The 21,195-nt window shown below is 41.5% G+C and overlaps 1 protein-coding gene across 4 annotated transcripts in view; it reads right to left on the minus strand.

Moving 5' to 3' along the window:
* The window catches only part of ptprub (protein tyrosine phosphatase receptor type Ub), a 173,068-nt gene that overhangs the window by 33,334 nt on the left and 118,539 nt on the right, over positions 1 to 21,195 (minus strand). For 2 of the 4 annotated variants that reach the window (XM_052065433.1, XM_052065434.1), the window contains exons 8-16: positions 20,166 to 20,483; positions 16,560 to 16,669; positions 14,053 to 14,254; positions 11,826 to 11,928; positions 11,460 to 11,733; positions 6,078 to 6,114; positions 2,830 to 2,968; positions 754 to 777; positions 402 to 556 (exon numbers count right to left, since the gene is read on the minus strand). In XM_052065433.1, coding sequence (XP_051921393.1) covers positions 402 to 556; positions 754 to 777; positions 2,830 to 2,968; positions 6,078 to 6,114; positions 11,460 to 11,733; positions 11,826 to 11,928; positions 14,053 to 14,254; positions 16,560 to 16,669; positions 20,166 to 20,483 — 1,362 coding nt within the window. The remainder of the gene's footprint in view (positions 1 to 401; positions 557 to 753; positions 778 to 2,829; positions 2,969 to 6,077; positions 6,115 to 11,459; positions 11,734 to 11,825; positions 11,929 to 14,052; positions 14,255 to 16,559; positions 16,670 to 20,165; positions 20,484 to 21,195) is intronic. The other 2 variants (XM_052065435.1, XM_052065436.1) reach the window with 1 other exon arrangement.

A 21,195-nucleotide genomic window follows, 5' to 3' on the forward strand; every position in this document is an offset into this window, starting at 1 on the left:
AGTATGGAAGTCCTGGTATAAATCATGTGCTAGTGATAATTGATGGATCGGAAGTGTTAACACATGAAACGGTCTATGTGTGCTCGATCAACTTGTGGGAGCATTACAAGGTCTGGTGTGGCCAATATGTCCTCAAAACGAAATCTTGTGGATGACTGTTGGCTACCATGAGTAGCTGACCCAGAACTCTTACAACTTTACAGTAAACACATTTGTCTTTTCCTTGTCATCAGACCGACAATATAAACAGTGTACTCAATTCAAAGAGAAATGATAAAAATCACCACTGGCTTCTTTGGACTGAATTCAACTTGCATTGTGAAACTACAGCCCTTTTGTGTAACTACTTTCAGCAACAGGAGATGTTGAAAGTCAACTTTTGAAAGTAATTAGTGTCTTACTTCGTGTTCCACATGTGTGTGCATCCATGAAGGAGAGGGCCATCCTCTCATCCTCCTGCAGGGTGCTCTGGTCGGTAAAACTGCGCTCCATGGAGCCCATGTGGCTCTTCTCCTGGCGATAAGTAATGGGGGTCTTATTCATGTTCACGGGTTTCCTGTTCACAAACACAGAAGAGGAGAGCAGGTCGTGTGAATATAAGGCAACACAAGAGATAAAGCACCATCGTTAGAGACAAAAAGCAACTTCTCAATTATTTTCCATGCCTTCCTGCTGTGTGATTTACAGCCAGAGCACAAGCATGTGTCTGATGGATCACAACAAATGGAAAAGAAAAGAACCATAATCACTTACGGATAATAAGAGTAGTAGTTCCTTCTGGCAAGAGTGGAGGAGGAAGTAGAGAAGGATATGGAGGAGGAGTAGGAGGACGGAAAAAAAAACAAGAAGAAATGTATCATGAACACAATGTCAGCTGAAAGCAGAATGCATTGATTACAGTGAAAACCAGAAGCAGGAAATCAACTGTGCAGGTGACCATGTGATGCGTGCAGTATATCGAGCAGGTGCTGACACCACAATGCGTGTGTGTGTTCCGTTCATTAGAGTGCGTCTCCCGTGGTATGCTTCAAGGACCAAACCACGTGGCCTTCCTGTCACAGCAAATTCGGTAATCAATTATCTAAAGGGGAAAACGTCACGGTCACTCAGCACAGGAGTCTGAGCTCATTTGTGGAGACTTTCAAAATGGACATTATTCAATACCAGTCAAGGAACTGTGTCAGCCATTTAATATGATTTTCTGATGCCATTTTTAACTTTTGTGCGCTATGATATTGAAATATTAAAACAGTGGAACCTCCAAAGTCGACTGTGGCTGAAGTGGTACGCTGTATTTTCAAAAGGGTTCTGTTCTAGGTCCCCTTTTATTTTCCCTGTCTACTTCCCTCCAGTTACCTTCTTCATTAGGAAATATGGAATTTACTTTGCCTTTTATGCAGTTATCCATATTTATGTCCCTATAAAAAAGTGCAATGGATATTCTCTCAGCCAATTGGTCAAACATTTTGAAATATGAAAGGCTTGCGTCAAAGTGTTTCAGTGACAACCAGACAGATTGTTTTTTGATGGCACCGCTTAGAACACCATGTTGGATCTGGGTTGCTTGGGGACTCTGACCAAGCAGACTATCTCAAATCCAGGTGTCAAGTTGATTTGAGATGCCAGCTAGATCAGGGGGACTTGTTAAGTCAAACTTTTTTACCACTTGAGCTAACTGTCCAAAAGTAAACCTGATTCTCTCAAGGCAGCACTCAATGCCCTTGTCACCACCTGGGTGGACTATTGTAATGGACTCTCCGTGTCTCTTCTGCCATGTCTCGTCTCCAGATGGTACAGAATGTCGATGCAGATAAATTTGAGAACATTTGGCCCAATTTTCCCTCACTGCACTGGCTGCCAGTGCACTTAAGGATTACCTTTTAAATTACTTTAGTTGCTTTAGCGCTCACCTGTTTTCTGAGTTTGGTCATGAGAGATTCGCAAGGCGAGTCGTGTTTGGTATTTACCTGAGCCCCGAGAAACTGTGATTTAATTTTCAGTATACAGCAAATAGCAAAATGTCTGCCTTTTCAGATGGATGAAAACAGACAGATTTTGCTACTTAATTCATATTCCTCAAATGCAATATTCATCAGAATACAGTGGTTAGACTACTGGGGCCGCATAGAACCCATTATTGTAAAGGAAATTTTGGACTTGACTTTTCATTCGCAAAACTTTGCCTCGCAGGTGAGTGAAGTTTTATGAAGGCAACAGTTACCTCCGGAATGGTCGAAGTTATTTGTTTTTTTTTTTAATTGTTATTTTATGTTAAATGTTTGGAAAGCTCTTGACTACAGCCACATCAGATTTGAAAGCAGAATATAAATAAAAACGTATTGTGTAAGTGTATTATTATTATTTTTTTGATTATGTTGAATTTTGTTTGACTTCGGTGGTTACACTGTAAGAAGTAATCAGAGGCTTGGAGAAAAATGACTGGATAAATATACGGGAGCGCTTAGGGTTCACTGGCTAATAGTCTCTAAAAGCACACCTTTTCTCTCCCAATTACCATCTCATTTATGCTTCAGTCCTGTGCTCGTGTGTGCGTAATTAAGTAGCTAATTGAATTGCATCGGCCGTTAATTAAATACTTCACATATTGAGATGAGCTATGCAGATGAGAATTCTTGGTCCCTTTGATACATGATATGGGAGTGAAAGCAATGAAAACAAATCTCTCCAAAAGTAACCTTCCAGAAAAATTGCTTACGGATCCGATCCATTTGCAAAAATAAATAAACAAATAAATAATGTCCAAAAAAACAAAACAATGAAGGAGGTGCACATAATGAGGCATGCTTTAAACAAATCAACAGTCTTTACCCTTTCTTAATGACAACGATGACAGCACCCAGCAGGAGAATGAGGACCACCAGGCCTCCGACACAAACGCCCAGAATCAGCCCCATCTCTTCCGAGTTCTGGGACACCTCCAAAGCCTTGCGGTGATCCTTGCAGGCAGCTGGGAGAAGTAAAAAAAAGATGAACTTTCAGAAGCAGTGCCGCTTAGAGGTGGCAGGAGGTGTTCAAGAAATGATTCATAGAGACGTCATATAAAGTGGATATGGCGGGAGAGAAAATTCAGATCTTTGAAATGTCCCCCCGCACCCCAGCAGGTAGATACTTTGCATACCACAATGCATCCGTTCAACTTATCCTGACTACTGTCGACACCTGCTGAATTCTTCTGGCTTTCTTAATGCCATCACTGCATTTCAATAGCGGTGATATTTCAAAAGGTCTTTTCAAATTGCTGGCAATAATGAAAAGCGCCAATACGGAAGTGACAGATTTCGTCAGTGTAAGCCTACCCAACAAACATACAACAGTACACATCTTATGTTTGACATACAGAGTGATTATATGGGAGCTTTGCAAAGACAAAAATGATGAATAACCATCATAATGGGAGCAATTAAAAATAACGTCAATATTGTCCTGATTAGTAATTGTTGCATTTCAAATTGTGACGTGTCGCCATGTGGCATGTGTCAGTGTACTGTACAGATTGTTGCTACAACACCCTGGAGATGCTCCCCCTGTAAACACTGCATTATTTATTATATTTCAGAGACATAAGTCTTCCAAACAACAGCTCCAGACGGAAACTTCTGAGGCACGCTCTCTGTGAGTGAGTGAAAAGGTCTTCCAGCTCGCACGTTTCTCTACATGTTCCTCATGGTGGATTTTCCTTTGTTATTTCATAGGGGCCCACCGATCTACTTTTCCTGTGTGTGACAGTCAGAGCTCAAGGCCTCAAAGCAGCCTTTTCAAGGTCAATGGAACTTCTCCAGAGCAGCAGAAAGTCAGAGCAGGCCTCAGGATACTGTTATATCTCACTGCCTGCTGGGGATGTAAGTGTTTTGGGGGCAAGGAAATTAAAAGAGAGCAAGCCACGTTGTAGACCGGTTGGCCATTTTATGACTGAGGTGTTTTTCCCCCCCTAAAACTGAATAAAAAAGGATGTGACTTCAAAGCATCTCACGGATAACTCTTTTCCTTAGTTGTACGCTAGAGTCAGCTTCTAGACACCAAACTGTCATATGAACTTCTTTTTTTAGTTCCCCTTTCTTTCAGATAGAAGTTTGGTCAAAAAAGGACTTCGTTAGATATTCTGTTGTGCATTTAAGACCATCTGTTTGTAGTGTTTGACATAAAAGCGCAATGAGTTCAGATATACTGTATACCGCTACATGACCGGCTCATTTTAACTGCTGGCTATTTAAGCACAGAATCTTCTCAATATTTATCACTTGTTATGAATAGGTTCGCAATCAACTTTACGACTGTACACTTTTGTCAAAGTTATTGTTAGGTCAACAGAGATGAAATACATGTGGAGCATCGGCAACAAAACATTTGGAACATCCGTTAAGTTTAACGGTGACAGTTTGTGACTCAGGAACAAATTGCTGTGGTCTAATTGCAAAAAAAAAAAAAAGAAATATATGAGCACAAATTGGAAGTTAAACAACATCAGAGAATAGTTTTGTACTTTTGAGGTTCCACTTTATCGGCCCCTCGTTCTTGGTTACCTCATACTGCCGAAGCATCAAGAAATGTAGATGACGTAATGCTTTCTATTTTAACTTTGCACACTTCTACTACATCCATCTCAGGAATATCCATCGGCCTGAACACGAATATGAAATGGATTTCCGCGGTGAATCTGTGCCTTTGCCAGTTGCCCCGTGTTGGAAATCGCTTCGCGAGGGAAATGCCGGTGTATTGTCACACTGAGCCTGCCAGTAGATCCTTAATTAAACTGTCACCTGGAAGTTGAAATGTAAGCCAGTTTTCGTATCAAAGCTGGAATCATTTGCCGCCACTTGGCTGGTGACGCGCTGCTTGACAAAAAAAGCTCAGGAGACGATAGTGCTGAATCCATGTCAATGGTAGAAGGACCACAGAAATCACTCTTTGACCCATTTTTTTTAACCTCAAGTTTTTTCCGCAACAATTTGTTTCGATGACTTTTTGTTGGCGGGTTTGTCAAAAACTACAAAACTGCTTCTTACTGAAAGTGTGGAACGATAACTAGATGGTGGAATCCTTTGGAGACTGCAATTTCCCAAACCTTCTTCAAAGGCAGGTTCTTTTCGTGATTTTGGTGAATGCACTGCTACGATTCATCATGGCTTTCCCTTTCCTAAAATCTTGTCCTCAGAGACCCAGGAAGTGGACCGCAGGTAAGGACAGACAAAGACAAATGTAACACTATGATTTTGTCCAACCATGGCAGATGTCTGTTGCTAAATTACCTGTCATTTCCACAAGCCTTTCTCTTTATATTGTTCTGGTATTTAAATTTCTTGTATTATTATTATTTTTTCATTTCCACAGAGTTTTTTCCCCAATGTTGGCTTCTATTTTAACATTGGCTGAATTCATGGAATTCCATGTTGCTGCTATGCATGCAAAAGCAATCAATGGCTAATGAAAGTACCCTCTGCCTGGATCGGTTTACTGCTATGGTGGACTGATTTTCACTAGCTCATGACCAGTATTCACTGTGATCCGAAAGTGTAGTACAGCATGAGGAGAGAGTGGGGGTCTGGGGAGTTCTCTGCCAGGAGAATTTAGTGTCAATTTCCTTGCCCTTTTCGTGTCCTCTCCAATCCAAAATCTTAGATACAGTAGAGGCGGTGGGGTTGGGGTGGGTTGCTTTCTCACACAGAGGCCAAGGTGGCTCCATGTGGAAGTTTTGATGTCGAGGACCTTTCGAGCCCGCCGAGGTCAGAGCCCCTCAGATGTTGCCCATCTCGTGGACCGCTGATGAGAACAAAGAGGTTGCCTTTGATATACTCGTCCCAGCGGCCACTTGCAAACAAACACGATGAAAGGCTGACCTCTAATCCCTCTCTGCCTGTTGCCCTTTTCGCTGAAAACCACAGCCAAACAAGCAGAGCCGTCGGAGAACATTTGTCCACATTTTTTGTACTCAAGAAAAATAAAAGCGCTGTCGACTTTGTGAAGCACTCCATGGGATCTTTCTTCTAACAAAGCAAACAGTGCAAAGTGTCTAAAAAGGATGTATTTAAGTGAACTCAAGGCCATTCATTTCCAATTACCTTTGCGAGCTATGCGGATGCAGTTTATTCTTGATTCCTGCAAAACAAAAAAAGCACACACAAGTGATGAGTCATTTTGCATCAAATGAATACAAAGACACATTACTTAAAATATCTCAAGTTAACATTTTTATCAGTATGTTTTTCTTTGCAAATTAAATGTAACAGAAGATGTCTTTGGTCCAAAATAACAAATTAACTTACATTTGAGAAATCTATTAACAACGTGTATGACGCTCTGAAATCTCAGCGGATCCGAGAGCTGTGGCGGTGTATTAAAGTCACAGATAAGAAAGTTTTGCCGTAGGAAAAAAGATGTTAGTTAAAATGGGAAGATGATTAAGGGAGGGTTCCAAATCAATGCACCACTATGAAAAGGAATTTATTCTATTCAAATTCAAGCTGATCACATCTTGGTGTTCCAAAAAGGGACCTTTGTCAAACAACCCTAATGAAATTCGAGACGCTAATCCAATTCGACCCTGCCACCTCTTGGAAGACATGCATTATCAAATAAAAATTTACACATGCCAATCTGGGTATTGTGGGACTCATATGCAAATGAGGACATTTGCAAATAAGTGAAAATGGCCTTCCTCAAACCGACTAAATTGTTTATTTTAATTGAAAATGCATTTCAAGCTGCCCTTAAATCCGGGCAGCCAGTTAATTTTGTTATTTCCATTACCTGGCAAAATTTACTTCAAGTTACTCAGTTTATACACTACATTATTGTTGGCCTACACAACAACACCTGCCTCCAAATGCTGCATACAATTAGTTGATTGTCATAAGGTCTTCCAAAAGGTGTGCGGAAAAAAAAGAGTTACAGTCTGAGGAAACCCGCATTTGTTCTGTTGCTAAGAAGAGAGGGAAAGATGCACAGAGCCGCTTAAATCCAAGCAATGAGTGGTCACGCTCGATTAAACAATCAGCTATTGTACTTGGTGCTAGTTTGTAACTGAATTATGTACAAACATATACAAAATTTGTATTTTGGGGGGTGGGATGGGTAGTGAATATCCTTTAATGCAGGGCGATAGCTTCCAGAATGGACCGCAGTAGGTGAAACCTGAGATCCAGAGAGACCATAGGCATTCTATAATATAGTTTTACCGCGGCTACATTCTTTCAATGTAGATGCAAGTGTATCATTTATAAAAATTTCGTTATGTATTTTTGTGTCTGTGTACATGCATGTGTCTTTAAGAGGCGGGGATTAATGAGGTGATGTGTAACGTGAGCTAGTCTGTGTGCGAGTTTCTGGGCGTGGGCTGTAGCCAACAGCAGGTCCTGTAGCTCTCCTGCCCTACTTGCGAGAGCATTAAAGTAAGTACACTGAAAAAAAAGCCCATGAAAAGAGATTGCTTAAAAAAGCGATATAAAGCGGGCAACAATGATGAGATGCAATATAGTGGAGTAGCACTGTATTCACTTTTACTACTGTATTTGCATAGATTTAATAGATACAAGTTGACTCTCCTGCACGGGCATGCGCTTTATTACTTGCCATTTTAGCAGAAGAGTTAATTGGTAAGCTTGGCATGGATGCTAACACTGCACACATTCATTTAATTGTGCACAGTGCCAGTCATGCCGCAGGGGCAGGTGGATCCTGGCACCTTCAAACACATTCTCGAAATGCCAACACACAACTCAAGGATTCAAAGCATATATTCGTGTGTGTGTGTGGGTGTGTGTGTGTGTGTGTGTTTGAAGTTTGAGATGCCGCATCTGCCAGCAAAGCTCCAGTCTTGTATCTTTGTACTTTGAAGTGCCTCATTCCACAGATCAATCAAAGCAATTACAGAGACTTGACAGTCACTCTCTCGATAATTAGAAACGCTAAACGCTAAATATTATGAGGCCCCATACTGTTCAGACGACTCACACCGCAGAGTACTTAAAATTGCCAAGACTCACACAAACCTGGGAAACCTTGACTAATGTGCCAGTCAATATGGCTCCGGAAGGAAACCTTTCGCTGCAATTCTCTCGAGATTTTCTCCTGTAGTCTGATTCAGTTGATTTTTTTTCATAATGCTGTCATTTCAAACTTGTTGAGGGGGGGTAAAACACAAGGCTGTCTTTCATTTCCAAGTTCATTGCACACAAAGGTTCTTATCTTTGAATTGCACAATCTGTGATTACTTTGGTAAGAGTAGGTGCAGCTTTGTACCAAATTACCTCCATGATTGCTGCAAATATGTAGAAACACACACACACACACACGTACGCGCACACTCAGACCCACGCATGTACGCACACAACCCAAGATATGCATTACCCTAATTATTCATCCTCTTGTTTTTATCCCACTAGATAGCAGCACTGGGGTTTAATGGATTCAAACTCAATTAAAGAATGTTTTACTTTATTACTTTTTTTTTATTCAGGGCAGATGAGATATTAATGTTCTGAGCACAGACATACTGATTTGCAATCTGGAATGCGTGGAAGCGTTCTTTGAAGTAAATCAAAGGTGATCTTATGTGCAGGCATTGAAATAGTAAGGTCTTCATGTCATGGATTAAAAGCACTAACACTCATTAACGATAATTATTATTATTATTATTATTATTATTTATGACAAAAACATTTTTCACTGCACAGTACCAGCTAAACAGTTTTCAACTTGCCAATTGGTAGAAACAGGGTGAGTACGAGTTTCTCCCGTATTCATTTCTTTCAAGGAGGTTGAGGACAGCAAGAAAACTGATTGTCGCAGCTTTGTAAAGTACCGGTAGGCCTACAATACTGCAGCATCCAGAGCTAAAATACAGCCACAGGCTCAGCTAGCATTAGCATGCAAGTACATTTCGGTCATTTCTAGCCGCGGGTTCTCATATATTATTATAATGACGAGGGACAGGCGTTGTTAACGTCACCCATTCAGTCACGGCCAGACACACTTGGAACTCCTTCTGGCCAAACACTATAAATGATACTGGTAGTATGTTTGCCAATTGAAAGTGCTAATAGTGAATCTAGCCTTGTTGACAGTGTTTGTCATATATGCTTTGATAGTTCGATTGTATTTGAACCACAACTACAACTATGGAATATTACGGATGATTGCAAAATAGAAGCACTGTCTCTTCTGTGTGCGGAACTGTGCTGTACTCATTGTGGGTCATAGTCTGGGCCACTGCCAGACTAAACAAAACCTACCGGTAATCCCATCCGCCAGTAAACCCTATTTAAATCCACGCTTAGTACACTAGTTAAAATGAAATGCTCACACTGCACTCCCCCACTATGTTTCTCCGTTGAATTGTGGTAATGGATGAGCCACCCACCTCTGCTCATGGAACTTTATAAGACACTGATCTCCATAGGAAAAAGACAGGACAAAAGAGACAGACCGTATAGAGAGATGAGCTCACACGAGTTAACGGATACTGCTGTCATCTCAAATGTTTGTCGAAACGTCATACCTTGTGCACACTTGTGTCATACTTAAACAGTAATTTTCATTCTGCAGTTTGAATGATGACTGGCAAACGCTACTTCATCCATCATCGTGGGTGCATGAAAGGGTTAATATGCCAAAGAACTATTTCAAAGACCCTGTAAAGTGAATTTTTTTCTAAATACTGTTGCTGCAGATTGTACACATTTGAAGAAATTTGCTGAAAACATGTGCAGAGACTGACCTCTGTAGTACTGAAGTGTGGTGATATAGCAGGGCTCCAGACGAGCCTTTTAACAAAGAGCACAGTGGCCTGGAACCTGAAATTTTAACTACCGGTAACTTTGATTTCAAGTTTCAACCAATCACACATCATTGGGTAAGGCCAATTCCAGCCCAAAGCCCTGAAAAATCATTGATATTTTACATTTTTACCCAGTTTTTTGATAATACAATAACTCAAGGTTCAAAATAAGTTTGCTCGTCAAAATTCACATGTGCCTCATTATTAAACACTGAATAGCAAAACCGAGAATCAAAGATTTTTAAGATTTTCTGATCCACTGAGACAGTGCCAGAAAGATTCAATCAGTTCTGCGCAAACGTAGGAATGTGGTGCAATGTGCTTTCGTCATCTACGCACGAGAAGTAGGAGATGGCGGCAAATGGTCTGTGTGGTGCTGTCGGGCCACCAAAATGTTCCAGATGGTGGCCAGTACCAACATTTTACACAGATATACAGTATATATATAGATATGTATGTATGCATGTATGTACAGGTATGTATGTATGTGCGTGCAGGATGGCTGGGGAGGGGGGGGGGGATATCCCAGCTGTCTTCAGGCAGTAGGCGGGGGTACACCCCAAACCGGTTGCCAGCCAATCACAGGGCACACAGAGAGAACAAGCATCCGCACTCACACCCACACCAAGGGACAATTTAGAGTGGTCCATTAAACTTCCATGCATATTTTTGGAATGTGGGAGTACCGGGAGAAAACCCACACAGGCCCGGGGAGAACATGCAAACGCCACACAGCGAGGCCGGAGGTGGAAGTCAACCCAGTACCTCTGCACTGTGAGGTCAATGCCATTGGGCCATATATAAATACAATGAAATCAACGCAACACTTGTTCGAAAATCGTCCGGGCTAAACAGTCACCCCCTTGCTGCTTTCGGTTGTTTGGGGACCATCAGGGCAAGCTCAGTGTTAATTACGCCACACCAGCTTGCTAGCAACTATACAGTAAATTTCGTACAGTACATTTTCCTTTCAAAAGTCTACATTTGGTGGCTGTCTAAATAGAGTAAAATTTGGGAGTCACTGAAAAGAAGTCACTGAAGTGTCAGGGAACGAACGCACAACCTTAAGAGAAGAAGACTCGCGGGGAGGGGACATGGATGGGAGTGGAAACTCAACATTGCATTTCTCAAACAAGAATTTCTAAACCCATTTCTATGTGGTGGCTAATTCTATACACACCAGCTAAATGCACAACTAGCCGAGACGATGAATTAAGGACAGATATGAAATGATTGAGCAGCATTTAAATTTAGATTTTGAGCATTTAAAATAAAAGCCAGATGATGTGGCATACATTGTTGACACAGTAATTCCCGTTAATTACAACGTTGCTCGCCAACAGTAATATGCATGCAAGTAATACGCAATTTCTGACATTTTGTTATGCAGAGACTCAAAGTGCTGGGAAATAAACATATCATATCCAAATAGCTAGACCGCTAGCTCAAAATGTTGCCATCTCGCAACCCTTTCACGGCATAAACACTCTTTTCAAGGGTTGTGAGCCCAGACAATGCCAGCTGTTAGAACCCAGCATTAGCACAAACAGATAATCCTTAACGCCGCTCATTGTCAGCTGCAATTGACTGTGCTCACTGAAGCCTACAGCTGGACAAAGTGATGCCAGCCATCCTGCACAACTGGTGGGAGTCAACAAACACTCACCCCTCTGAAGTTGCTCATAGCCTGGAAGTAGACAAGGTAGCTTTTGCGTGGGTCCAAAGGGGTGTTCCAATAGCCGTTGTAAGTATGATTGTCTCCCACAGTGAAGGGACTGGCCTCCGGCAGGCTGCTGGGAGGCAGCTCAGCGGTGTAGTAGTGCGGAGTGCCGCGGGCCAAGGCCTCACCATGCGACATCGGCAGAGGGAAACACTCTTGAAGCCCAAGCTCCCTCTTCACTTTTTTCACAGTCTCTTCCTCGACCACCACCTGGTATGTGCTGGACACGGATGGACAAAGACGTAGCATTAATCAAGCTATTATTGCTCCAGAACAAGATTCCATCCTAAAATTTGAGATGGGTTTTCTTACCTGACAGGTGCACCTCTACCTTGAGCAGGGCGCAGCACGACAGTTATTGTGTTCTCAGTCTCACTCAGGGGGGATGGTATGTCTCCATAATCGAATGTCGGCGCTGAAAACACAGGATTTAGTTTGGAATTATGACTTAGATTAAGTTCTGCTCTAAAGTCTTAGGTCCATGATTAGTTTAGCGGTTTTACTGAGCTTTTTCATAAGTGACAATTTGATATAGTGGAACAGGAGGGGAAAAAATACAAGCTCAACAATACAATAAAAAGGAAGAACTCCTGAGATGAATGAATCCTGATGTCTGTCCACCATCCTGCATAAACAATCTGCCGACTAACTAACAAACAGATAAAATACAAATACAATGCTCCACCAATGTTGGAGGTCTCTGCTCTAGTTACTCCAGCTATTGGTAAGTGGAAGCCTTCCAAGTCAAAGTCTGAGATTCCAAGGTATAGAGCTTCCATCGCCATTATCCGATTAAAACGTTGAGTCTGTCGTAGAACTGGCACACCCGTGTGCCTAAAAAGGCTAGCGGAGCTAATCTTCATATTCAGCACATTGTTTGAACTTCCCATCAAGTTTTCCTGGCTATAGGTCCAATTAAAAGTCATGGTCTCCAGGATAAATTGATTGGGGGTTTTTCCATTTAAAGGATTTGGCTTAAGTTGTGCTACTCCCAGCAGTTGTGGCAGCACATTTCACTTTAATATCACCACTCAATTAGCAAGGGAAGAGAGTGAAAACTATTCAAGGTGAATAAATGATGACTATATTAAAAAAATGGTTGGCTAACACCAAGGCATCCAGTGCTGGAATAAATTAGTTTTGGGCATGAATTAGGGGCAAGGTGAGCGGTAGGCCATACACTTCCTTTGCAAGAGGGGCTCAACCTGTCGTGTTGACCGGTAGACTGACCTGAAAGAATACAGATCTGAATGTATACGTCTGTGGATACACAGCGGTGGCGATCGTTTGGAGGTTGCTGACAGTTGCAGTGGCTAAAGCGTTCAGTTACTGCGAGCTGCCAGCGTCAATTTGTAATATACAGTACTCGGCTTAAGCAAATAATATTCACGGTGGAGCAGGAGAGATCTACATCTAAGACTTTTGGGCACTTTCCACAGACTGGCTTTGTGCCACAATTCTCTATGACATACAGCCAGTAGGCAGAGATTGTGCCTTAAATCTATAATTACCGGTAAACAAAAACGACCTCAGAAGGGAGATTTAGGCGGTGTGAGCGAGAAACGGTTAGAGTGCCTTCACCCTGCGTACCTCAGAGGTGCAATGCAATCCCCAAACAAGCACAAATGCGCCATTAAAAGGAAAGACAAAGATCAAGGCTGGATTTCCATCAGCATTAATAAGCTCTGAGACTCTCCGATGTGACAGTCCGCTCCCAAGAACAGTCGCAACATACTTCTTTATAAATCACATTCAGCAGAGTCCTCCTGGTGATCTTTCTCAATAGGTTAATTAATGTCTTAAAGACAACATGATGACAGCCTCACACTTTGTTGAGACGTGCTATGGAAAGTAGCTTTTACAATCTGGGAACATCACTTTTGACACAAGAAAGATAGCAGGCTCAAAAGAAAATCTTAATTGGAGCGCAGACACGCTAGTTGGAGTTTGGAGGTGAACCCGTGTGCTGCGATTATAAAAAAGTGATGGCACAAGTGCATCCTGTTGCTTTCACATGACTGCTTAAAGATGGGTAATTTGGCAGGCTTATGTCGACAACGATCTGAATTCCAATTTGGTTCATCATTTCCCATCTGGCATAAATGCAGCGATAGAAATCAGTCGATGGTTTAGTTGCAACTTGTTCTGTGATTTAAAGTAACACACAACATGCAAACTCCACTTTCCCATGTTAACTGTTACGTTCTGCTTTCTGATCACACATTTCCTCCAAAAACTAAAACAAAATACAAATGTGTTAAAAGATGTTTCTGTACCTGTGTATTTTTCTCCAAAACATGATTGGGGTGGTAAACGTAGCGCAATATTAATTTTGCTCATTGTCTCTAAATAGCTTTCTCGGTTGGCAATTTGAACTGTTTTTAATCATCCGTTGTGGTTAATCAGTCTGCTTTTTATAGCAATTTTGGAACGAGACCATTTTCAAAAGTGATGCCTTGTGAATTCGTCCCCCAATATCTGCCTATGATGTTTGTGGACAGATGGTCCACCACTCGGACATAGCAGTCCAATACCATACCCGAGATGTTAGTGGTGATTTCAGTGAGGGCTGTCTGGCCAAAGCCTTTCCCTGTACGGGCTCGCACAGAGATCAAGTAGGTTGTTCCTGGGTGAAGATTGGAGAACATGTGATAGGTCTCGTTTTTCAGCTTGGATACAGTTCTTCTTGGTCCTGGGACGTTGATGCCAGGATCAGATGACTCGATGCTCTGGTAACTGATCTAGAGGCCAACGGGAAGTGAGAACATTTCACAAGTTATGGAAGGGTTAATTAACATCCTTTAAAATGGAAAAAAAAACTTGATTATTCAATGTCTTTGCTCTAACTCCTGAGTGGCATTGGAAATGGTTAGTATAAAAAGTTGAAAGCCTTTATTTCTGTGAGCCACAGACAAAAAAAAACACTCACAGTTTAAACGGAGTGCATGAGAGTCGGCTTTTAATGAACGGCATTAAGTCAATTCAAAATTCAGAAATTGATGTCTTTTCCTCAAATTTTCTTGGAGGGCTTATTTGCCACACTTGAACACTCTCAAGTGAATTACCAATTATACCCTGCTAAATGAGATCACATGGCAGCACTCGGACAGGGATGAGCATATACAGTACATTAAGAGCTCTGAGAAGTCTCTCCCCGCACTTTCCCCCGAAACACACACACACACACACACACGATTCCCCAGTTGGGGCACGTTGATCGGCTGATCAATAATAAATTAATGTGCATCTTGAAGAGGTATTTGCTCTTGCGTTCCATCACCATTCATCCGACCTTCTATTGCTCTGTATGAAGCATTTACAAACGACCACAAACACTTGCCAAATTATTAAATTATGTTTTTCTATCATTTTAAAGACTGTGTATGCAAATGGCATTCAGCATAATTTTCAAGTCATCAGCTGTGAATTATTTGAATGTTTTTAAAGGGGGAAGTCAACCCCAATCATGGCTCAGCTTCAGAAAACAGGTGGGCCATGATTGGTGCTTACTTGAGCCCTGAGCAACTGTGAGGTCATTTTCAGTAGGCAGAAAGTTGGCAAAATGGCCGCCCCCTGAAACGGCTAAAAACGGATGGATTTTTTGCCTCACTCTTATTCAACGCAATATCGATCAGAATGCCGTGTTGAGATGAGTGGAGGCGCATAGAGCATATTAATGAAAAATTTGGGGTTGACTTTCCGTTTAAACAAACCTCCCTATGATAACAGTATTTTCTTCCCCAAAATAAAAACATAGTTTTTGTTCAAAATGCACCGCTCCAAATTATTACGCACCACAGTTTCAAGATCGTTTCTAGGTTGCAAATAACTGAACATAGTCCTATATGCTGCAATTTCACTAATCGGCTATTTTCAGTTCTTTACAAGCGATAACATTCTTGAAACACTGTTGGCATAATAATTTGTAACAGTGTTTTGATTTATTTATTTTGTAAACAGTTAGTGACTTGGAAATAATGCTGAATGCCATTTTCATAGACTACAAAAATCAGAGAAAAACATCATTTACATTCTAATTTGGAATGTGGTGTACCTGTCAAACTGCAAATCCTATTTCATAATATCTTTGAAGGGACATTACGAAAGACACAAAGCCAGGAAAACGTGGGCAAGCCTCGCTGATGCCGTGCCACAGACAGAAGGTCTGTACAAGGAAACGCCAAATCATTATCATGCTCAACAAGCTGGCCTAGAGCATTACACATGCATGCTTTATTACTGAGACGGTCTGTGGCTTATGCTTCCAGACCTATTTTATGATTTTGTGTACAATATCAATGAGAAGGCATTGAAGTATCTTCGTTGTGCTTTTTTTTTAATACAAGCATGATGAATTATACAAGAGATAGAGAAATTTTACCTGCAAAATATTTATCCATTTTCAAAACCACTTGTACTCATTACAGTCATGGGAGCGTAGCTAGCTAGAGCCTCTCTTATCTGACTTTGGGCAAGAAGCGGGGTACACCCGGGACTAGTCGCCAGCCAATCACAGGGTGTTCTCAACAAATAACAAATGATGAGTGCAGAAAGAGATGTCTCCTCACACACAAGGAGCTTATTGGCTCATCTGCACTCCTTTCTTCGGTTATTATAGCAATGTTGCACTGGACAGCCAGGACAAATCACGCTTTGCACTTTAATGTTCACTTTTTTTCACTTATTTTACATCTTATGGTCTCTTATTTGCAATCCACGGTACCCTTCTGTATTGTTGCTTATTTTTCCTGAAAGACTGAATTCCAAATGCTACGTCCTTAAGGGAGTTTTGACTTTGGCAGTTCCACCGCATTTATTTTGTGTGAGGAAACTGGTGATTTTGTCTCTCATCTGCAGTATGTCAGGGTTGTATTCATCTAGGCACAAAATGGGCAATAATAGATGAGTCTCCATCACAGGTCGCAGCAGATCAGTCAAGCAAATTGAAGCCATATGCATGAGAGAGATACTGGCTATGAAAGAAATTGGAGTGTCATGAACAGTTCCAAAAAAAAAAAAAAGAGCAAAGGTAAAAAGGATACTCACCTCATATTGGGTAATAAGGCCATTGGGCTCAAGCGGCTCCTCCCACTTCAGGAAGATCATGTCATCCAGTGGGGTGAAGGTGAGCGACTCTGGTGCTATGCCTCCTGGGACTGGAAGACATTGTCATAAGGCAAGCTGAGCCTCCTTTTGCTACATCAGACCCGTTACATTTATATTGAAGCTCAGGAACAAAAAAAATAGCTATCCTCAAATTTAGAGCAGGCAGAACCATTACACCAAGGGTGTCAAACCCAGTTTCGTTGGCGGGCCACATTTTAGTGACCATTTCCTTTGGATGGCCATTATGACTGAAATCATAAAAGGAGTCAAGAATAACAGTTTTTTTTCAACTCTTGTTTAAGTTAACTGTCATGAGGTGTTGGCAACAACAAAATGCTTACAATGTCTCTCTGATTTATTATATTTGGGAATTTGAAAATTTGGTAAATAGTAGAGCAAGCATCATGGAATTTGCCATGTTTGATTTGCTTTTGCGGGCCACATAAAATGATGTGGCGGGCCGGCTCTGGCCCCCGGGCCTCGACTTTGTCACCTGTGCATTACCCAATTCAATTATGTCTCCATTAGTCGGTAATTGCATCAAGTTCCTTGTCAAGCCTCTCTCAAAGTTGTATTATGGAAATAGTAATGGAGACCAAATTCAGTATCGATTTGGCTTGGTAATTGATTCAAGTGAAATCAAACAGTATCATGTTTTGGTGCCTTAAACCAATCCAAAGTTATGACTGTCTGGAAGTGGAAATTGGTGATTTTCATTGGCGCACTTAAACGCAACAGAGAATGCAAACCATCACGTCCCCCACTCACACACACACTTTCATACATGCTAAATATTTTAAAATATTCCCAGGTTTTAAGTGAGCTATATCCTACTATTCCATCCATTTTCTAATCATCTTATCCTCACAAAGGCAGTGGGCATGCTGGCGCCTATCCTAGCTGTCTTTGGGCAGTAGGCGGGGGACACCCTGAACTGGTTGCCAGCCAATCAGAGGGCACACACAGACGAACAACCATTCACACTCACAATAACACCAAGGGACAATTTAGAGTGCTCCATTAACGTGCCAGTCATGTTTTTGGAATGTATGGAGGAAACCAGAGTACCCGGAGAAAACCCACACAGGCACGGAACACGCAAACTCCACACATGAAGGCCGGAGCCGGAATCAAACCAGTCAACCACCGTGCCGACATATACTGTATTTACTTTATTATTTGTAAAATATTAGACCAATATTCATTTTTATATGTATGTTTGGATTTTGAAAAGTAATTGTTACACAGATTTTTTTAAACTATTAAATAATGTAAAACTGCGATTGGCTGGCAACCAGTTCAGGGCGTACCCAGCTGACTGCCCGAAGACAGCTGGAATAGGCTCCAGCGCACAACATGACCCTTGTGAGGATGAGCGAATCAGAAATCGATGGATGGATAATGTCATAAAAATAAAATAAAAATAATGAAGACATTAACATTCATTGGATAAACGCACACAGAAAAGCACCAAAAATTGGTCATTTACTGTTTCAAATGTGAAAGGCATCTCTAGTAAGTTAACAATTAGCTCCATGTAAATATGTTAATTAATCTTGTCACTGAAAAACAAATAAAATGAAAAAAAAAAACGTAAAACTGTTTCTAACCGTTTTGTCAGTACAATCCATCCTTGTTAGCATAAAAAAGTGATTTTCCCTCAGTTATGGTGCAAATAATGTGCGGAAACACAAACGATTATCAGTAGATAAAGAAGCAAAGAGAGAGCTATCGAAGGGTTATTGGGGTGACAGATATATTTTCTGAATTATGAAGAGCACCTTTTTGTAATGCTAATGCAGCCTACCAGAATGTCATCCTCTGAATTAATGTATCAGAAAAGCTCGGGAAGGTTACATAATGCTCTTCATCTCCACATCATAACCGGCCCATGATGGATGAAATGTAGTGCATGTAATGCACATGTCGTGTGCTCCATGTGGTGAGTGAAAATGCTCAAGAAATGATTAGAACAAGCCATAACAAGCTCAGCAATCCCGACATTCAGAGTTAAATACGCTATTCAAGTAATTTATGTGATCCATCTAGACGAAATAACAAAAGTAACTTTGGATGACTGAAGAACAGGCTTGAAAATAGCACGAGGCTGGCAGGCAGATGCATTCTTTTTTCTCGAACTGCATTTGATATAAAATACTGCGCTGCGAACATTTAGTATAGAGCAGATGGTAATCGCTGACAGACAATCTAATGTATGATTCAGTTCAGCAGTACAAATGTAATGCATGCACTAGACGCTTCGCTCAAGCAAAAGCCTGAATACAGAAGCAAACAAAATACTTTTATCATATTAAGTCAAACCACAGTGGTTAAAAAATACATGTTGGGCCGCCTTCACTGTCCTCTGCTGTGCTGCAATTGACATTGTACCGGTCAGAGATTAAGTCAAGTCAAGTCAAGTCAACAGTATTTATAGAGCACTTTCAAACAGCCATCGCTGCATACAAAGTGCTGTACATGGAGCGATTTAACATATACAATAAACAGTAAGACGAATCAGTAATAAGTAATAAGTAATAAGGCGGTAGAAAGCACCAAGCAGTAAAACCAATAGCAAATCTAAGTCATGCTGAGTCAAACGCCAAAGAATACAAGTGAGTTTTGAGGAGGGCTTTAAAGATGGGCAGCGAGGAGGCTTGCCGAATGTTCAGTGGGAGGTCATTCCAGAGAGATGGACCAGCAACAGAAAAGGCTCGATCCCCTCTGAGCCTCAGTTTAGTTCTTGGTACGTCTAGCAAAGACTGGTCCACAGACCTGAGGCTGAATTATGAATGATTAGGGCAAACCTTCCCATTTGGCACGTGCATCCAAACCTTTAGCTGCTACAGTCATTATTTTGAGTATTCTATTGAGGTTATCAGGGCTGTACTTGAAAGTAAAGATTGAAGTGTGAAAACTCGTAGAAAAAAAAGTGAGAAAAAGACTTGGCAATAACGTTGTTAATTCAATGATGTGATGTGTAACCAAGGGCCTCATTTTCATTTTCATTGTCATATTTCGATGATATAACTCTTGGAGACTTCAATTTGGCAGTGTTTGCCATGGCACTTCTTTGTATGAATATGCAAGGTGGCGGTTATCGTTAATAAAGGAAAGATGACTGGCTGAATCAATTCACCGACGTTTCGCACTTGTGCAAGTTAAGGAATGAGTCGTCCAAGTCCATGGCACAAACAATGGAGACTAAAGCGTGGTGTGGATTGCCTCATGTCAACGCAACCTTAACTGTTACAAAGACGACAAGTCACTCTTGTTGTGAATGATGATTTCCCGAAGGTGTGGGGAAAAAAATAAAGAGTCGAAGACAGACATATTCAAATTGCCCTCTGGGACGAAGCACAGCAAAGGGAGTTCAAACAAGACAGAAATTTGTGTTATTTTACCACAGAACTAATTGCTCTACAAAGGTGATGACTTGCTGTCATGTTCAACTGATTGTTTTTCAAAGGAAAATCTAGTTTTGCATCAAATCTTTGTTTATCTTCGTGCCTTCATAAGTTTCCCTGACCGCCTGCCGGGACTTACTGTCTTCCTCAGTCTGGAAAGTGACCTCTCTGCCCTCTTTCTTGCCCTCAGGGTTGGCCAGTGACAGACGGACATGGATGCCGTGGTAGGGCGGCAGATCACGCAGCGTGAAGCGTGAGGCGTTGTGCTCCACGGCCAAGCATTCACGCACGGTGGTGTTGTGGCCACCGCCGCCTCCCGCCGTGGTGTAGCGGTAGCACAGGGACACTGAGTAGGTGTGGCAGCGTGTCACGTTGAACGCCAAGTTCTCCCACAGCAAGGACAACTGCCTGGGCTGGATGTCTGTGGCTGTCAGGCCCCGTAGTGCACGCATGGGCTCTGCATGGGTGGGAAAAGTGAGCGGGAAGCATGAGATCAATTAATATGCAGCATTCATAAAGATGTAAATGATGATGAAAACTTTTACACTTGGGAATAAAACATAAAAGCTGGTTCTCTCCATGTCCCAATTGACATACCGGGTAAATGTTTTTTGGACAAACTTACTGGATGGCCATATGCCCCTTTCCACAAGGTTTGGGTACAAGCTAGCTAGCGACACTAGCTAGTTTGTACTTTGTTCAATTCTACATTGAAATGTCTTGACTGGATTTAGACAGCTATACATCCAAGTAATTCATCCATCCATAAATGTACATTTTTTAAATGTTTCGGCTATCAATCTGAAATCGTGAGCTGATCACGAGGTTTGAACCACATTTGTTACTAAGGTACTGGAAGGTGCCATGAAGAGCACGTTCCTCTGAAATGGCCGTTTTTAGGCGTTCCAGAACATTTGAAAAAATATTCTCCCATCCGGTCGAATGGGATTTGTAAAAGCTGTGGTTATTGATTCCGGTAAACAGATCTGTTCACCCGGTTACTGTGAAAGTACAGGCCATAATCCTCACTGTGAGCTTTGTTGCTTTCTGGGTTTGGGTTGGGGAGGATGCAACCATCTACGCGCAGACTGAATCAGTGTTTTTCGGTGTCGCTCTGGAAATCCTTTGAATGTTCGTTCCTCTTCTAAAAGCAGCCAAAGCAAAAATAC

This window comes from Hippocampus zosterae, chromosome 5 (assembly GCF_025434085.1).
Source record: "Hippocampus zosterae strain Florida chromosome 5, ASM2543408v3, whole genome shotgun sequence".
Classification (NCBI taxonomy): Eukaryota; Metazoa; Chordata; class Actinopteri; order Syngnathiformes; family Syngnathidae; genus Hippocampus; species Hippocampus zosterae.